The sequence below is a fragment of the Mya arenaria genome, chromosome 7 (assembly GCF_026914265.1).
Source record: "Mya arenaria isolate MELC-2E11 chromosome 7, ASM2691426v1".
Lineage (NCBI taxonomy): Eukaryota > Metazoa > Mollusca > Bivalvia > Myida > Myidae > Mya > Mya arenaria.
The window spans coordinates 16,865,921-16,885,819 of record NC_069128.1 but is presented as its reverse complement, the minus strand read 5'-3'; the positions used below and the strand labels follow the sequence as shown (position 1 = coordinate 16,885,819).

General features: G+C 40.3%; 1 protein-coding gene across 1 annotated transcript; it reads left to right on the top strand.

Annotated features, from left to right (window-relative positions):
* Nucleotides 1-8,750: 8,750 nt before the first annotated feature.
* LOC128240960 (sialidase-like) lies at nt 8,751-18,197 on the top strand (the record flags this gene model as incomplete). The annotated part of the gene is made up of 9 exons (XM_052957948.1): nt 8,751-8,943; nt 10,330-10,751; nt 10,951-11,110; nt 11,266-11,463; nt 13,579-14,046; nt 14,317-14,483; nt 16,164-16,278; nt 17,674-17,826; nt 18,061-18,197. Coding segments are annotated over exons 1-9 (2,013 nt in total), but the record flags the coding sequence as incomplete, so codon positions are not given.
* Between the last annotated feature and the right edge of the window lie 1,702 nt (nt 18,198-19,899).

The window sequence follows — 19,899 nt, the reverse complement described above, 5'->3', positions numbered from 1 at the left end:
ATTTAAATGTTGAAAAAAGTTAAATATCATTTTTATTTCACTGATAAATATATATAAACCACCGTAAAGCATATAATAAATACTAGTATTGCAAACAAGTTACATAAAAGAATACACACCTTTCCATGAAAACCATAATCAATGACTAAGCTAATTTTAGTACAATGCGAGAAGATACAAGTGTTACTATATTTTGGCCTTAAAAGTAACACCAGTTGTGCGATTATGATACAGATATTGAGAGTAGATAAAACTTGGGCGACTAAGAGGCAAGCCCCGATAATACCTAATCCTGTATTGCTACTTCCATGAAACTGGCTCCCATATTGAAGATTACGTTGAAATTAAAATGAAGGATTGTTATTATAATAGTTTCATAAACGTTATCGTTTCGGCCATGTGAATTATAAACAGATTTGGACTATAGAAGTAACTTGATTCAAACAGACAGACAAACTCGTGACAGGTGAATGTTAAACGTTTTTTTGTTTGAATTCAAAGACGATGAAAAGGATATAGGAGTAGTTAGTTCATAATCGTGTAATTATTTTTTTCTCGAATTTATAATAGACATTATCGAAATTATCAAAAGTTTAGAAATAATAAATGTGAAAGAGGTTTCAAAGTCTAATAAGGAGTTACACTTCGTGACATAAAAGTTAGCCGCATATTTCAATTATACATTTTGACAACACTTTACATGCCATAGATTTTTAAGTGAGTATACATTATATAAATTCCATATTTAACGATCTTAATAAGGCAGTGAACCTATTTCATAAACAAAGACAATATGAATAAGTATGCATGTTTTATAAAAAAGATCTTACTTATCTGCCATATTTGGGAAAACTTATTTTTTGAAAAAACAAAATACAAAAGCATTTGAAAGATACACTTTTTTAAATAAGGCATTTCAGTTGATTTGTGAAACGTTCATTATCTTAACAAAGCATTTCGTTCAGGTCTTTGAAAGATACCTTTTTTTTAAATACGGCAATTCGGTAGATTTATGAAGTCACTCTTCCTAAACGATAGAATTTCAGATTTATGGATGTAAGCCTAATTTAATTAAAAAAATAAATACGTTCTAATGTGCAAAGAAAACACCGAAAAAAACAAAGAATAGTGTTGATATTTATGACAGCTGCTTACTATGAACATAAATCATTTTTTTATGACAGTTACTCTTTATCAACAAAGAACTACGTTAATTAATGGCAGCTTCATATTGTAAACAAAGAATTACTTTTAATTATTAAACAGTTAATACTTATGAACGCATTAGTAGGCTCATTAGTATGAGAGCTAAAGTTTATGAATAAGGAAGTACATTCATTTTTTGGGATATGTACTCTTTATAAACAAAGAGCTACGTTCATGTTTGTGATAGGTACTCTTTAAAAACATAGAATTACGTTCATTTTTGTGATAGGAACTCTTTATAAACATAGAATTACGTTCATTTTTGTGATAGGTACTCTTTATAAACATAGAATTACGTTCATTTTTGTGATAGGTACTCTTTATAAACATAGAATTACGTTCATTTTTGTGATAGGAACTCTTTATAAACAAAGAATTTCGTTCATTTTTGTGATAGGTACTCTTTATAAACAAAGAGCTACGTTCATTTTTGTGATAGGTACTCTTTATAAACATAGAATTACGTTCATTTTTGTGATAGGTACTCTTTATAAACATAGAATTAGGTTCATTATTGTGATAGGTACTCTTTATAAACATAGAATTACGTTCATTTTTGTGATAGGTACTCTTTATAAACATAGAATTACGTTCATTTTTGTGATAGGTACTCTTTATAAACAAAGAATTACGTTCATTTTTGTGATAGGTACTCTTTATAAACATAGAATTACGTTCATTATTGTGATAGGTACTCTTTATAAACATAGAATTACGTTCATTTTTGTGATAGGTACTCTTTATAAACATAGAATTACGTTCATTTTTGTGATAGGTACTCTTTATAAACAAAGAATTTCGTTCATTTCTTGTGACCGATACTCTAAAGAAACAAAGAGTAACGTTAATTTTTGTGCCATATACTCTTTTTTTAAACGAATAACTACGATTTTTTTGTGACAGGTACTCTTTATTAACAAAGAATTACTTTCATTTTGTGGCACATTTCAAAAACATTCAAAAACATCTTAAATGCATTAAACTTTCTTGAAGGTCAACACTAAAGAATAAGTGCATTTTAATAAAACAAAAATGCAGTTTAACGATCGAAAAATGCTTGATTAAGATAGCAAGTTGAAAGAAACTCAAACAGAATACTTGATAACACTATTATTACAACACTTATCATATTAAAAGATGAGCAATCAAGCACTTAGCAGTGCTTTATCGGGACGAAATGAAACTCGAATCAATGACTGAATAACTTTCTTCACACTCAAATAAATTCTACATGGTAAGATTATTTAAAAACTTTTGTTCAAAGAACGACCGTTTTTGCTACCTAAAATCCTTTAAGATTGATGAGCAGTTTGTTATGTGTCACAAATAGTTCAGTTCAATTGTCTTTCAAATAGACCATCAAGAATTATAATGCATTTTAGATGTTTTTTAATGTCTTTGAATTGTTAAGCAAATGGGGCTAACAAAAAGCTCTAACAATGCAATCATTTAATATCAGAAAATATTAAATTTATATTTATTATTGGAATATTATCTTCTTGTCTCCCTCCATGACCACAGCTATTGACATAAACATATATATACATATCTATAATAAGGGCTCGTTCGTTATGCACACTCTGCCCAATCTTAATAATCAAAATATGACTTCATGTCATCTAACTATTACTTGGTTAAGGTCGCATATGGAACCTGGATTAAAAGAAATATCTATTTTTTCCTGAGCAGCCTTCGAAGCTAAACCTCATCGACCATTTTCAACGAAAGAATGCGACATCATTTTAAAACAAAATGCCTCCCATTCTGCCGTAGTTATGATTGAACGCAACTACGGACAGAGACATACATGCGTATTGCATTACGGAGATGACCCGACTATGAAAAAGGTTGTTCAATAACCCAAAATAAATATACTTTTAGTAAGTGTTTTTACCTCATTGGTTGTTTAAGGAATAGTGCAAGTCAGCATCTTGTTCTTTTATATTTCCTAAAAGCAAAACTATAAATCACTGGTCGTGTAAACAAGGTGCAAACAAGTATGCCTGACCTTTCTCAGAAAATTACTGGTCTAAAAGTTACACAAACGTATGTCTGACCTTTCCCAGAAACCTACTGGTATTGTAAACAAGTTACACAAAAGTATGCGTGGCCTTTGTCAGAAAATGACTGGTATTGTAAACAAGTTACACAAAATTATGTCTGACCTTTCTTAGAAACCCACTGGTATTGCAAACAAGTTACACATAAGTATGTCTGACCTTTCCCAGATAATGACTGGTATTGTATACAAGTTACACAAACGTATGTCTGACCTTTCCCTGTAAATTACTGGTTTTGTCTACAAGTTACACAAAGGTAAGCCTGACCTTTGTCAGAAAATTACTGGTATTGTAAACTAGTTACACAAAAGTCTGCCTGACCTTTTGCAGGAAAAAAAGAGGGTAATTGGTTGTTTTAGTCTAAGATCGTAATATATTTTACCGATTGAGCGCCACAAGTTCTATATCACGAGTGGCGTAGTCACTAGAGAAATATTGACTTTTGGTATTCACGAGGTGAAATATATTGGGATCTCAAACATGAAGAAATATTTTTTTCTTTTTATTATATGCCTTAAAAGGATAGCATATGACAGTTTATTACTGATTTAAAAAAAGCCTAATTGTATGCGAACGTTACGTCATTTCGGAAATGACGTTACGTTCGCATACAATTTGGCGGGCTTTTTTTAAAATCATTAATAAACTGTCTTCAAACGAAACTATCTATATAAAGGCATTTCGTTCAGGTCTATAATACAACTATCTAAATAAAGGCATTTCGTTCAGATCTACGAAAGAAACTGTCTAAATAAAGGCATTTCGTTCAGATCTACGAAAGAGATTATCTAAATTAAGTCATTTCATTCAGACCTACGAAAGAAACTGTCTATATATATATATATATATATATATATATATATATATATATATATATATATATATATATATAGTATACAGTATAAGGGCATTTCGTTCAGATCTACGAAAAAATCTATCTAAATAAAGTTTCAGATCACGAAAGGAACTATCTAGATAAGGGCATTTCGTTCAGATCTACGAAAGAAACTATCTAGATAAGGGCATTTCGTTCAGATATACGAAAGAGATTACCTAAATAAGGGCATTTCGTTCAGATCTGCGTAAGAAACTATCTAAATAAGGGTTTTTCGTTCAGATCTACGAAAGAAACTATCTAGATAAGAGCATTTCGTTCAGAGCTACGAAATAAACTATCTAGATAAGGGTATTTCGTTCAGATCTACGAAAGAGATTATCTAAATAAGGGCATTTCGTTCAGATCTACGTAAGAAACTATCTAGATAAGGGTATTTCGTTCAGATCTACGAAAGAAACTATCTAGATAAGGGCATTTCGTTCAGATCTACGAAAGAGATTATCCAAATAAGGGCATTTCGTTCAGATCTGCGTAAGAAACTATCTAGATAAGGGTATTTCGTTCAGATCTACGAAAGAAACTATCTAGATAAGGGTATTTCGTTCAGATCTAGGAAAGAAACTACCTAGATAAGGGCATTTCGTTCAGATATACGAAAGAGATTACCTAAATCTGGGCATTTCGTTCAGATCTGCGTAAGAAACTATCTAGATAAGGGTATTTCGTTCAGATCTACGAAAGAAACTATCTAGATAAAGGCATTTCGTTCAGATCTACGAAAGAAACTATCTAGATAAGGGCATTTCGTTCAGATCTACGAAAGAGATTATCTAAATAAGGGCATTTCGTTCAGATCTGCGTAAGGAACTATCTAGATAAGGGTATTTCGTTCAGATCTACGAAAGAAACTATCTAGATAAGGGCATTTCGTTCAGATCTACCAAAGAAACTATCTAGATAAGGGCATTTCGTTCAGATCTACGAAAGAGATTATCTAAATAAGGGCATTTCGTTCAGATCTGCGTAAGAAACCATCTAGATAAGGGTTTTTCGTTCAGATCTACGAAAGAAACTATCTAGATAAGGGCATTTCGTTCAGATCTACGAAAGAGATTATCTCTAAATATGGCATTTCGTTCAGATCTGCGTAAGAAACTATCTAGATAAGGGTATTTCGTTCAGATCTACGAAAGAATCTATCTAGATAAGGGCATTTCGTTCAGATCTACGAAAGAGATTATCTAAATAAGGGCATTTCGTTCAGATCTACGAAAGAAACTATCTAGATAAGGGTATTTCGTTCAGATCTACGAAAGAAACTATCTAGATAAGGGCATTTCGTTCAGATCTACGAAAGAGATTATCTAAATAAGGGCATTTCGTTCAGATCTACGAAAGAAACTATCTAGATAAGGGCATTTCGTTCAGATATACGAAAGGAACTATCTAAATAAGGGCATTTCGTTTAGATCTACGTAAGAAACTATCTAGATAAGGGCATTTCGTTCAGATCTTCGAAAGAAATTATCTAAATAAGGGCATTTCGTTCAGATCTGCGTAAGAAACTATCTAAATAAGGGCATTTCGTTCAGATCTACGAAAGAAACTGTCTAGATAAGGGCATTTCGTTCAGATCTACGAAAGAAACTATCTAAATAAGGGCATTTCGTTCAGATCTACGTAAGAAACTATCTAGATAAGGGCATTTCGTTCAGATCTACGAAAGAAATTATCTAAATAAGGGCATTTCGTTCAGATCTGCGTAAGAAACTATCTAAATAAGGGCATTTCGTTCAGATCTACGAAAGAAATTATCTAAATAAGGGCATTTCGTTCAGATCTACGAAAGAAACTATCTAAATAAGGGCATTTCGTTCAGATCTACGAAAGAAACTGTCTAGATAAGGGCATTTCGTTCAGATCTACGAAAGAAACTATCTAGATAAGGGCATTTCGTTCAGATCTACGAAAGAAACTATTTAGATAAGGGCATTTCGTTCAGATCTACGAAAGAGATTATCCAAATAAGGGCATTTCGTTCAGATCTGCGTAAGAAACCATCTAGATAAGGGTATTTCGTTCAGATCTACGAAAGAAACTATCTAGATAAGGGTATTTCGTTCAGATCTAGAAAAGAAACTACCTAGATAAGGGCATTTCGTTCAGATATACGAAAGAGATTACCTAAATCAGGGCATTTCGTTCAGATCTGCGTAAGAAACTATCTAGATAAGGGTATTTCGTTCAGATCTACGAAAGAAACTATCTAGATAAGGGCATTTCGTTCAGATCTACGAAAGAAACTATCTAGATAAGGGCATTTCGTTCAGATCTACGAAAGAGATTATCTAAATAAGGGCATTTCGTTCAGATCTGCGTAAGGAACTATCTAGATAAGGGTATTTCGTTCAGATCTACGAAAGAAACTATCTAGATAAGGGCATTTCGTTCAGATCTACCAAAGAAACTATCTAGATAAGGGCATTTCGTTCAGATCTACGAAAGAGATTATCTAAATAAGGGCATTTCGTTCAGATCTGCGTAAGAAACCATCTAGATAAGGGTTTTTCGTTCAGATCTACGAAAGAAACTATCTAGATAAGGGCATTTCGTTCAGATCTACGAAAGAGATTATCTCTAAATATGGCATTTCGTTCAGATCTGCGTAAGAAACTATCTAGATAAGGGTATTTCGTTCAGATCTACGAAAGAATCTATCTAGATAAGGGCATTTCGTTCAGATCTACGAAAGAGATTATCTAAATAAGGGCATTTCGTTCAGATCTACGAAAGAAACTATCTAGATAAGGGTATTTCGTTCAGATCTACGAAAGAAACTATCTAGATAAGGGCATTTCGTTCAGATCTACGAAAGAGATTATCTAAATAAGGGCATTTCGTTCAGATCTACGAAAGAAACTATGTAGATAAGGGCATTTCGTTCAGATATACGAAAGGAACTATCTAAATAAGGGCATTTCGTTTAGATCTACGTAAGAAACTATCTAGATAAGGGCATTTCGTTCAGATCTTCGAAAGAAATTATCTAAATAAGGGCATTTCGTTCAGATCTGCGTAAGAAACTATCTAAATAAGGGCATTTCGTTCAGATCTACGAAAGAAACTGTCTAGATAAGGGCATTTCGTTCAGATCTACGAAAGAAACTATCTAAATAAGGGCATTTCGTTCAGATCGACGTAAGAAACTATCTAGATAAGGGCATTTCGTTCAGATCTACGAAAGAAATTATCTAAATAAGGGCATTTCGTTCAGATCTGCGTAAGAAACTATCTAAATAAGGGCATTTCGTTCAGATCTACGAAAGAAATTATCTAAATAAGGGCATTTCGTTCAGATCTGCGTAAGAAACTATCTAAATAAGGGCATTTCGTTCATATCTACGAAAGAAACTGTCTAGATAAGGGCATTTCGTTCAGATCTACGAAAGAAACTATCTAGATAAGGGCATTTCGTTCAGATCTACGAAAGAAACTATTTAGATAAGGGCATTTCGTTCAGATCTACGAAAGAAACTATCTAGATAAGGGCATTTCGTTCAGATCTACGAAAGAAATGATCTAAATAAGGGCATTTCGTTCAGATCTACGAAAGAGATTATCTAAATAAGGGCATTTCGTTCAGATCTGCGTAAGAAACTATCTAAATAAGGGTATTTCGTTCAGATCTACGAAAGAAACTATCTAGAAAAAGGACATTTCGTTCAGATCTACGAAAGAAAGAATCTAAAAAGGACATTTCGTTCAGATCTACGAAAGAAAGTATCTAAAAAGGACATTTCGTTCAGATCTACGAAAGATACCTTTTCTAGATAAAGGAAGTTCGTTTATACCTGTGAAAGAAATAATCTAAATTAAGGCATTTCGTTCAGATCTACGAATTATGCATATCGCAAAAGTAAATGCAACAGTTGTTCAAAAGGTTTATTTGCATTAAATGATTTTTAAAGCTAATTTCAATTAGATATATTTGAAGTAACTGGTCTTGACTTCACCGACGTCAACCGGCTTGGTATTTCCGTTTTGACTCAAAATCATTGCCGTCCTGTTTAAGAGCGCAGCTTTACTTTATGTAAACAAATTATTTAATCAAATTTTTAAAAAGATGCTTTTTTAACAAAGCATTACGTTCAAATATGGATTCTTGTTTAGATTTATAAAACTTACTATATTTTAACAAGGGATTTTTTGATTTCTTTTTAAACAAACAAATCCGTTTAGATTTTTGAATGCTACAAGACAGCATGTTTAAAATTGACAATTAACTGTATATATATATCATTATGGATGAACTGCTATACATGTGGGTTCTTTATCATATTTGCAATATTCAAGACACTGATAAACAACTAAAATGCGTTAGACGTTTTGAAGGTAAACACAAATGGTTAACCAAAAAAATATCTTTTTACAATGTCTTTAACAAGAATCTTGCATAATAATCATGAGACAACTGCAAAAATGTTCTTAATGTAATCAGACATTTCTCAATAAAAGTAAGAACAAAACAATATCCATAAAATAAAGTTTCTCGTTTTCTAGTAAATTTCAAAGAAATTAATTTCTTTTGCAGAAGCAAAATGACGGGACAAACAAGGACATTATGCACCGCAATATTTTTTCTAATCATGACAATGGAAGCCATTCAAACCAATACATCAACATCAAGTCCAAACCCTACAACAAGCTCAAGCTCTAAAGCATTTACCGAAACATTAGATGAGGTCTCAACAATAGTCACCGCACCGAGTACAGGCAACTCTTCTAGAGTCACTACACCGAGTACAGGCAAATCTTATACAGTCACTACACGTAGAACAGGCAAGTCTACTACATTAACTACACCGCCGAGTACAGGCAACTCTACTACAGTCACTACACCGAGAACAGCTGCCTATACAAACTTAACTACACCGAGTACATACACCTTTTCAACATTAACGACACCGCGTACATCCGCCTCTTCAACATTAACTAAACCGAGTACATCCGCCTCCACAACAGTCACTACACCGAGTACATCCGCCTCTACAACATTAACTATACCGAGTACAGGCGCCTCTAAAATATTAACTACACCGAGGACAGCATCCTCTACAACATTAACTACACCGAGTACAGCCGCCTCGACAACAATCATAACACCGAGTACAGCAGTCTCTTCAACTATCACAAAACAGAGTACAGCCTCAACCTCATTCACTACAGGGACACCAAGTACTGCCTCTAATACAGCCACTACAGAGACACCAAGTACAACCTCTAATACAGCCAATACAGGGACACAAAGCAAAGTCTCCTATACAGCCACTACAGGGACACCAAGTACAGCCTCTAATACAGCCACTACAGGGATACCAAGTTCAGTCTCCTATACCGCCACTACAGGGACACCAAGTACAGTCTCCTATACAGCATCTACAGAGACAACACGTACAGTCTCCACTAAAGCCACTACAGGAACACCAAGTAAAGTCTCCACTAAAGCCACTACAGGGACACCAAGAACAGCCTCTAATACAGCCACTACAGGGACACCAAGTACAGCCTCTAATACAGCCACCACAGAGACACCAAGTACAGCCTCTAATACAGCCACTAAATGGACACCAAGTACAGTCTCCACTAAAGACAATACAGGGACACCAAGTACATTCTCCACTAAAGCCACTACAAGGACAACAAGTACAGTTTTCTATACAGCCACTACAGGAACACCAAGTACAGCCTCTAATACAGCCACTACAGGGACATCAAGAACAGCCTCTATTACAGCCACTACAGAGACACGAAGTACAGCCTCCACTAAAGCCACTACAGGGACACCAAGTACAGCCTCTAATACAGCCACTACAGGGACACCAAGTCCAGCCTCTAATACATCCACTACATGGACACCAAGTACAGTCTCCTATACAGCCACTACAGGGACACCAAGTACAGTATCGTATACAGCCACTACAGAGACACCAAGTACCGTCTCCACTAAAGCCACTACAGGGACACCAAGCACAGTCTCCACTAAAGCCACTACAGTGACACCAAGTACACCCTCTAATACAGCCACTACAGGGACACCAGGTACAGCCTCTAATACAGCCACTATTGAGACACCAAATAAAGCCTTTAATTCAACCACTACAGGGACACTAAGTTCAGCCTCTAATACAGCCACTACAAGAACACCAAGTACAGTCTCTATTACAGCGACTACAGGGAAACCAAGTACAGTCTACACTAAAGCCACTACAGGAACACACAGTACAGCCATTAATACAGCCACTACAGGGACACCAAGTACAGTCTCCAATAAAGCCACTACAGGGACACCAAGTACAGTGTCTAATACAACCACTACAGGGACTCCAAGTACAGTCTCCACTAAAACCAATACAGGGACACCAAGTACAGCCTCGAATACAGCCACTACAGGGACATCAAGAACAGTCTCCACTAAAGCCACTACAGGGACACCAAGTACAGCCTCCACTAAAGCCACTACAGGGACACAAGGTACAGCATCTTATACATCCACTACAGGGACACGAAGTACAGTCTCCACTAAAGCCACTACAGGGACACCAAGTACCGTCTCCACTAAAACCACTACAGGGACACCAAGTACAGCCTCTAATACAGCCACTACAGGGACACCAAGTACAGTCTCCGCTAAAGCAACTACAGGGATATCAAGTACAGCCCCTAATACAGCCACTACAGGGACACCAAGTACAGCCTCAAAAGCAGCCACTGCAGGGACACCAAGTGCAGCCTTTAATACAGCCACTACAGGCAAACCAAGTAAAGTCTCTAATACAACCACTGCAGGGACACAAAATACAGCCTCTAATACAGCCACTACAGGGACACCAAGTACAGTCTACACTAAAGCAACTACAGGAACACAAAGTACAGCCTCCAATACAGCAACTAAAGGGAAACCAAGTACAGTCTCCACTAAAGCCACTACAGGGACACCAAGTACAGTGTCTAATACATCCACTACAGGGACACGAAGTACAGTTTCCATTAAAGCCACTACAGGGACACCAAGTACAGCCTCGAATACAGCCACTACAGGGACACCAAGTACAGTCTCCGCTAAAGCAACTACATGGACATCAAGTACAGCCCCTAATACAGCCACTACAGGGACACCAAGTACAGCCTCAAATGCAGCCACTACAGGGACACCAAGTGCAGCCTCTAATACAGCCACTACAGGGACACCAAGTAAAGTCTCTAATACAACCAATGCAGGGACAACAAATACAGCCTCTAATACAGCCACTACAGGGACACCAAGTACAGCCTCTAATGCAGCCACTTCAGGGACACCAAGTACAGCCTCTAATACTGCCACTACAGGGACACCAAGTACTGCCTCTAAAAAAGCCACTTCAGGGACACCAAGAACAGCCTCTAATACAGCCAATACAGTGACATCAAGTACAGACTCTAATGCAGCCACTACAGAAACACTAGATACAGTCTCCTATACAGCCACTACAAGGACATCAAGTACAGCCTCTAATACAACCACTGCAGGGACACAAAATACAGCCTCTAATACAGCCACTACAGGGACACCAAGTACAGTCTCTAATGCAGCCACTACATGGACACCAAGTACAGCCTCTAATACAGCCACTACAGGGACACCAAGTACAGCCTCTAATACAGCCACTACAGGGACACCAAGTACAGCCTCTAATACAGCCACTACAGGGACACCAAGTACAGCCTTTAATACAGCCACTTCAGACACACCAAGTACAGCCTCTAATACAGCCACTACAGGGACACCAAGTACAGTCTCCACTCAAGCCACTACAGGGACACCAAGTACAGCCTCTAATGCAGCCACTACAGGGACACCAAGTACAGCCTCTAATACAGCCACTACAGGGACACCAAGTACAGCCTCTAATACAGCCACTACAGGGACACCAAGTACAGCCTCTAAAAAAGCCACTTTAGGGACACCAAGAACAGCCTCTAATACAGCCACAACAGGGACACCAAGTACAGCATCTAATACAGTCAATACAGTGACACCAGGTACAGCCTCTAATACAGCCACTACAGGGACACTAGATACAGTCTCCTATACAGCCACTACAGGGACACCAAGTACAGCCTCTAATACAGCCACTACATGGACACCAAGTACAGTTTCCACTAAAGCCACTACAGGAACACCAAGTACAGCCTCCAATACAGCCACTACAGGAACACCAAGCACAGTCTCCACTAAAGCCACTACAGGGACACCAAGTACAGCCTCTAATACAGCCACTACAGGGACACCAAGTACAGCCTCTAATACAGCCACTGCAGGGACACCAAGTTCAGTCTCCAATACAGCCACTACAGGAACACCAAGTACAGCCTATAAAACAGCCACTGCAGGGACACCAAGTTCAGTCTCCAATACAGCCACTACAGGAACACCAAGTACATCCTCTAATACAGCCACTACAGGGACACCAAGTACAGCCTATAATAAAGACACTAAAGGGACACCAAGTACAGCCTATAAAAAAGCCACTTCAGGGACACCAAGTTCAGTTTCTAATACAGCCACTGCAGGGACACCAAGTTCAGTTTCCAATACAGGCACTACAGGAACACCAAGTACAGCATCTAATACAGCCAATACAGTGACACCAAGTTTAGCCTCTAATACAGCCACTACAGGGACACTAGGTACAGTCTCCTATACAGCCACTACAGGAATACCAAGTACAGCCTCTAATACAGCCACTACATGGACACCAAGTACAGTTTCCACTAAAGCCACTACAGGAACACCAAGTACAGCCTCCAATACAGCCACTACAGGGACACCAAGTACAGCATCTAATACAGCCAATACAGGGACACCAAGTACAGCCTATTATACAGCCACTACAGGGACACCAAGTACAGCCTCTAAAACAGCCACTACAGGGACACCAAGTACAGCCTCTAATACAGCTACTACAGGGACACCGAGTACAGCCAATAATAAAGCCACTACAGGGACACCAAGTACAGCCTATAAAAAAGCCACCACAGGGACACCAAGTACAGCCTCTAATACAGCCACTGCAGGGACACCAAGTTCAGTCTCCAATACAGCCACTACAGGAACACCAAGTACAGCCTCCAATACAGCCACTACAGGGACACTAAGTGCAGCCTCTAATGCAGCCATTACAGGGACACCAAAAACAGTGCCCTATAAAGCCACAACAGGGACACCAAGTACAGCCTATAAAACAGAGACTACAGGGATACCAAGTAAAGCCTATAATACAACCACTACAGGGACACCAAGTTCAGACTCCAATACAGCCACTACAGGGACACCAAGTTCAGTGTCCACTATTGCCACTACAGGGACACCAAGTACAGACTCTAATACAGCCACTACAGGGACACAAAGTACAGTATCCACTATTGCCACTACAGGAACACCAAGTACAGCCTCTAAAACAGCCACTACAGGGACACTAGGTACAGTCTCTTTTACAGCCACTACAGGAACACCCTCAAATACAGCCATTACAGGGACACTAAGTACAGCCTCTAATACAGCAATTACAGGGACACTAAGTACAGTCTCCTTTACAGCCACTACAGGGACACCAAGTACAGCCTCTAATACAACCACTACAGAAACAAAAAGTACAGTCTCCAATACAGCCACTACAGGGAAACTAAGTACAGCCTCTAATACAGCCACTACAGGGATACCAAGTACAGTCTCCTATACAGGCAATTCAGGGACACCAAGTACAGCCTCTAATACAGCCACAACAGGGACACCAAGTACAGCCTCTAAAACAGCCATTATAGGGACACCAAGTGCAGTGTCCACTATTGCCACAACAGGGACACCAAGTACAATCTCCTATACAGCCACTACCAGGACACCAAGTACAGCCTCTAATACAGCCACTACAGGGACACCAAGTACAGCCTCTAAAACAGCCACTGCAGGGATACCAAGTACAGCCTCTAATGCAGCCACTATAGCGACACCAAGTACAGCGTCTTATGCAGCCACTACAGGGACACCAAGTACAGCCTATACAACATTCACTACAGAGAAAAAAGGTACAGCCTCTAATACAGCCACTACAGGGACACCATCTACAGCCGATAAAACAGCCACTACAGGGACACCAAGTACACCCTTTACTACAGCAACTATAGGGACACCAAGTACAGCCTATAAAACAGCCACTACAGGGACACCATGTACAGACTCTGAAACAGCCAATACAGGGACACCAAGTACAGCCTATAATATAACCACTACAGGGACACCAAGTACAGACTATATAACATCCACTATTGGGACACCAAGTACAGCCTCTAATGCAGCCACTACAGGGACACCAAGTTCAGCCTCTAATACAGCCACTACAGAAACACCAAGTACAGCCTCTAATACAGCCATTACAGGGACACCAAGTATAGTCTCCCATACAGCCACTTCAGGGACACCAAGTACAGCCTCTAATACAACCACTACAGGGACATCAAGTACAGCCTCTAATACAGCCATAACAGGGACACCAATAACAGCCTCTAATACAGCCACAACAGGGACACCAAGTACAGTCTCCTATACAGCCACTACCAGGACACCAAGTACAGCCTCTAATACAGCCACTACAGGGACACCAAGTACAGCCTCAAATGCAGCCACTACAGGGACACCAAGTGCAGTCTTTAATACAGCCACAACAGGGACACCAAGTAAAGTCTCTAATACAAACACTGCAGGGACACCAAATATAGCCTATAATACAGCAGGTACAGGGACACCAAGTATAGCCTCTAATACAGCCACTACAGGGACACCAAGTACAGTATCCTATACAGCCACTACAGGGACACGAAGTACAGCCTCTAATACAGCCACTACATGGACACCAAGTACAGCCTCTAATACAGCCACAACAGGGACACCAAGTACAGCCTCTAATACTGCCACTACAGGGACACCAAGTACAGCTTCTAAAAAAGCCACTTCAGGGACACCAAGAACAGTCTCTAATACAGCCACAACAGGGACCCCAAGTTCAGCATCTAATACAGCCAATACAGTGACACCAAGTACAGACTCTAATACAGCCACTACAGAGAAACTAGATACAGTCTCCTATACAGCCACTACAGGGACACCAAGTACAGCCTCTAATACAGCCACTACATGGACACCAAGTACAGCCTATAAAACAGAGACTACAGGGATACCAAGTAAAGCCTATGATACAGCCACTACAGGGACACCAAGTTCAGACTCCAATACAGCCACTACAGGGACACCAAGTACAGCCTTTATTACAGCCTCTACAGGGACACTAGGTACAGTCTCTTTTACAGCCACTACAGGAACATCAAGTACAGCCTCTAATACAGCCTCTACAGGGACACTTGGTACAGTCTCTTTTACAGCCACTACAGGAACACCAAGTACAGCCTCTAATACAGCCTCTATAGGGACACCAAGTACAGTCTCCTATACAGCCACTTCAGGGACACCAAGAACAGCCTCTTATACAACCACTACAGGGACATCAAGTACAGCCTCTAATACATCCATTACAGGGACACTAAGTATAGCCTCTAATACAGCCATTACAGGGACACAAAGTACAGTCTCCTTTACAGCCACTACAGGGACACCAAGTACAGCCTCTAATATAGCCACTACAGAGACACCAAGTACAGTTTCCTATACAGCCACTACAGGGACACCAAGTACAGCCTCTAATACAGGCACTACAGGGACACCAAGTACAGTCTCGTATACAGCCACTTCAGGGACACCAAGATCAGCCTCTAATAGAACCACTACAGGGACACCAAGTACAGCCTATAAAACAGCCACTACAGGGACACCAAGTGCAGCCTCTAATACAGCCACTATAGGGACACCAAGTAGAGACTCTAATACAACCACTGCAGGGACATCAAGTACAGCCTATACAACAGCCACTACAAGGACACCAAGTACTGCCTCTAAAAAAGCCACTTCAGAGACACCAAGAACAGCCTCTAATACAGCCACAACAGGGACCCCAAGTTCAGCATCTAATACAGCCAATACAGTGACACCAAGTTCAGCCTCTAATACAGCCACTACAGGGACACTAGGTACAGTCTCCTATACAGCCACTACAGGGATACCAAGTACAGCCTCTAATACAGCCACTACATGGACACCAAGTACAGTTTCCACTAAAGCCACTACAGGAACACCAAGTACAGCCTCTAATACAGCCACTACAGGGACACCAAGTACAGCCTCTAATACAGCCACTACAGGGACACCAAGTACAGCCTATTATACAGCCACTACAGGGACACCAAGTACAGCCTCTAATACAGCCACTACAGGGACACCAAGTACAGCCTCTAATACAGCTACTAGAGGGACACCAAGTACAGCCTATAATAAAACCACTAAAGGGACACCAAGTACAGCTTATAAAAAAGTCACTACAGGGACACCAAGTACAGCCTCTAATACAGCCACTGCAGGGAAATCAAGTTCAGTCTCCAATACAGCCACTACAGGAACACCAAGTACAGCCTCCAATACAGCCACTACAGGGACACTAAGTGCAGCCTCTAATGCAGCCATTACAGGGACACCAAAAACAGTGTCCTATAAAGCCACTACAGGGACACCAAGTACAGCCTATAAAACAGAGACTACAGGGATACCAAGTAAAGCCTATAATACAGCTACTACAGGGACACCAAGTTCAGACTCCAATACAGCCACTACAGGGACACCAAGTTCAGCTTATAAAACAGCCTCTACAGGGACACTAGGTACAGTATCTTTTAAAGACACTACAGGAACACCAAGTACAGCCTCTAATACAGCCTCTACAGGGACAACAAGTACAGTCTACTATACAGCCACTTCAGGGACATCAAGTACAGCCTCTAATACAACCACTACAGGGACATCAAGTACAGCCTCTAATACAGCCATTACAGGGACACTAAGTACAGCCTCTAATACAGCCACTACTGGAACACCAAGTACAGCCTCTAATACAGCCATTACAGGGACACCAAGTACAGTCTCCTATACAGCCACTACAGGGACACGAAGTACAGCCTCTAATACAACCACTACAGAGACATCAAGTACAGCCTCTAATACAGCCATTACAGGGACACCAATAACAGCCTCTAATACAGCCACAACAGGGACACCAAGTACAGTCTCCTATACAGCCACTACAGGGACACCAAGTACAGTGTCTAATACAACCACTACAGGGACACCAAGTAAAGTCTTCTCTAAAGCCAATACAGGGACACCAAGTACAGCCTCGAATACAGCCACTACAGGGACATCAAGAACAGTCTCCACTAAAGCCACTACAGGGACACCAAGTACAGCCTCCACTAAAGCCACTACAGGGGCACAAGGTACAGCATATTATACATCCACTACAGTGACACCAAGTACAGCCTCTAATACAGCCACTACAGGGACACTAGATACACTCTCCTATACTGCCATTACAGGGACACCAAGTACAGCCTCTAATACAGCCACTACATGGACACCGAGTACAGTTTCCACTAAAGCCACTACAGGAACACCAAGTACAGCCTCGAATACATCCACTACAGTAAAACCAAGCACAGTCTCCACTAAAGCCACTACAGGGACACCAAGTAAAGCCTCTAATACAGCCATTACAGGGACACCAAGTACAGCCTCTTATACAGCCACTGCAGGGACACCAAGTTCAGTCTCCAATACAGCCACTACAGGAACACCAAGTACATCCTTTAATACAGCCACTACAGGGACACCAAGTACAGCCTCTAATACAGCCACTACAGGGACACCAAGTACAGCTTATAAAACAGCCCCTACAGGGACATCAAATGCAGCCTCTAATACAGCAACTACAGGGACACTAGATACAGTGTCCTATACAGCCACTACAGTGACACCAAGTACAGCATCTAATACAGCCACTACATGGACACCAAGTACAGTTTCCACTAAAGCCACTACAGGAACACCAAGTACAGCCTCCAATACAGCCACTACAGGGACACCAAGTACAGCCTCTAAAACAGCAACTACAGGGACACCAAGTACAGCCTCTAATACAGCCACTACAGGGACACCAAGTACAGCCTCTAAAACAGCCACTACAGGGACACCAAGTGCAGCCTCTAATACAGCCACTACAGGGACACCAAGTAGAGACTCTAATACAACCACTGCAGGGACACCAAGTACAGCCTATAAAACAGCCACTACAAGGACACCAAGTACTGCCTCTAAGAAAGCCACTTCAGGGACACCAAGAACAGCCTCTAATACAGCCACAACAGGGACACCAAGTACAGCATCTAATACAGCCAATACAGTGACACCAAGTACAGACTCTAATACAGCCACTACAGGGACACTAGATACAGTCTCCTATACAGCCACTACAGGGACACCAAGTACAGCATCTAATACAGCCACTACATGGACACCAAGTACAGTTTCCACTAAAGCCACTACAGGAACACCAAGTACAGCCTCCAATACAGCCACTACAGGGACACCAAGTACAGCCTCTAATACAGCCACTACAGGGACACTAAGTACTGTCTCCTTTACAGCCACAACAGGGACACCAAGTACAGCCTTTAATACAGCCACTACAGGGACACCAAGTACAGCCTCTAATACAGCCACTACAGGGACACCAAGTAAATTCTCTAATACAGCCACTACAGCGACACCAAGAACAGCCTATAAAACAGCCACTACAGGGACACTAGGTACAGTCTCTTTTACAGCCACTACAGGAACACCAAGTACAGCCTCTAATACAGCCTCTACAGGGACACTAGGTACAGTCTCTTTTACAGCCACTACAGGAACACCAAGTACAGCCTCTAATACAGCCACTACAGGGACACCAAGTACAGCCAATTATAAACACACTACAGGGACACCAACTACAGCCTATAAAAAAGCCTCTACAGGGACACCAAGTACAGCCTCTAATACAGCCTCTACAGGGACACCAAGTACAGCCTCTAATACAGCCATTGCAGGGACACCAAGTCCAACATCTAATACAGCCAATACAGTGACACCAAGTTCAGCCTCTAATACAGCCACTACAGGGACACTAGGTACAGTCTCCTATACAGCCACTACAGGGATACCAAGTACAGCCTCTAATACAGCCACTACATGGACACCAAGTACAGTTTCCGCTAAAACCACTACAGGAACACCAAGTACAGCCCCTAATACAGCCACTACAGGGACACCAAGTACAGCCTCTAATACAGCCACTACAGGGACACCAAGTACAGCCTATTATACAGCCAATACAGAAACACCAAGTACAGCCTCTAATACAGCCACTACAGGGACACCAAGTACAGCCTCTAATACAGCTACTAGAGGGACACCAAGTACAGCCTATAATAAAACCACTAAAGGGACACCAAATACAGCTTATAAAAAAGTCACTACAGGGACACCAAGTACAGCCTCTAATACAGCCACTGCAGGGAAACCAAGTTCAGTCTCCAATACAGCCACTACAGGAACACCAAGTACAGCCTCTAATACAGACACTACAGGGAGACTAAGTGCAGCCTCTAATGCAGCCATTACAGGGACACCAAAAACAGTGTCCTATAAAGCAACTACAGGGACACCAAGTACAGCCTATAAAACAGAGACTACAGGGATACCAAGTAAAGCCTATAATACAGCTA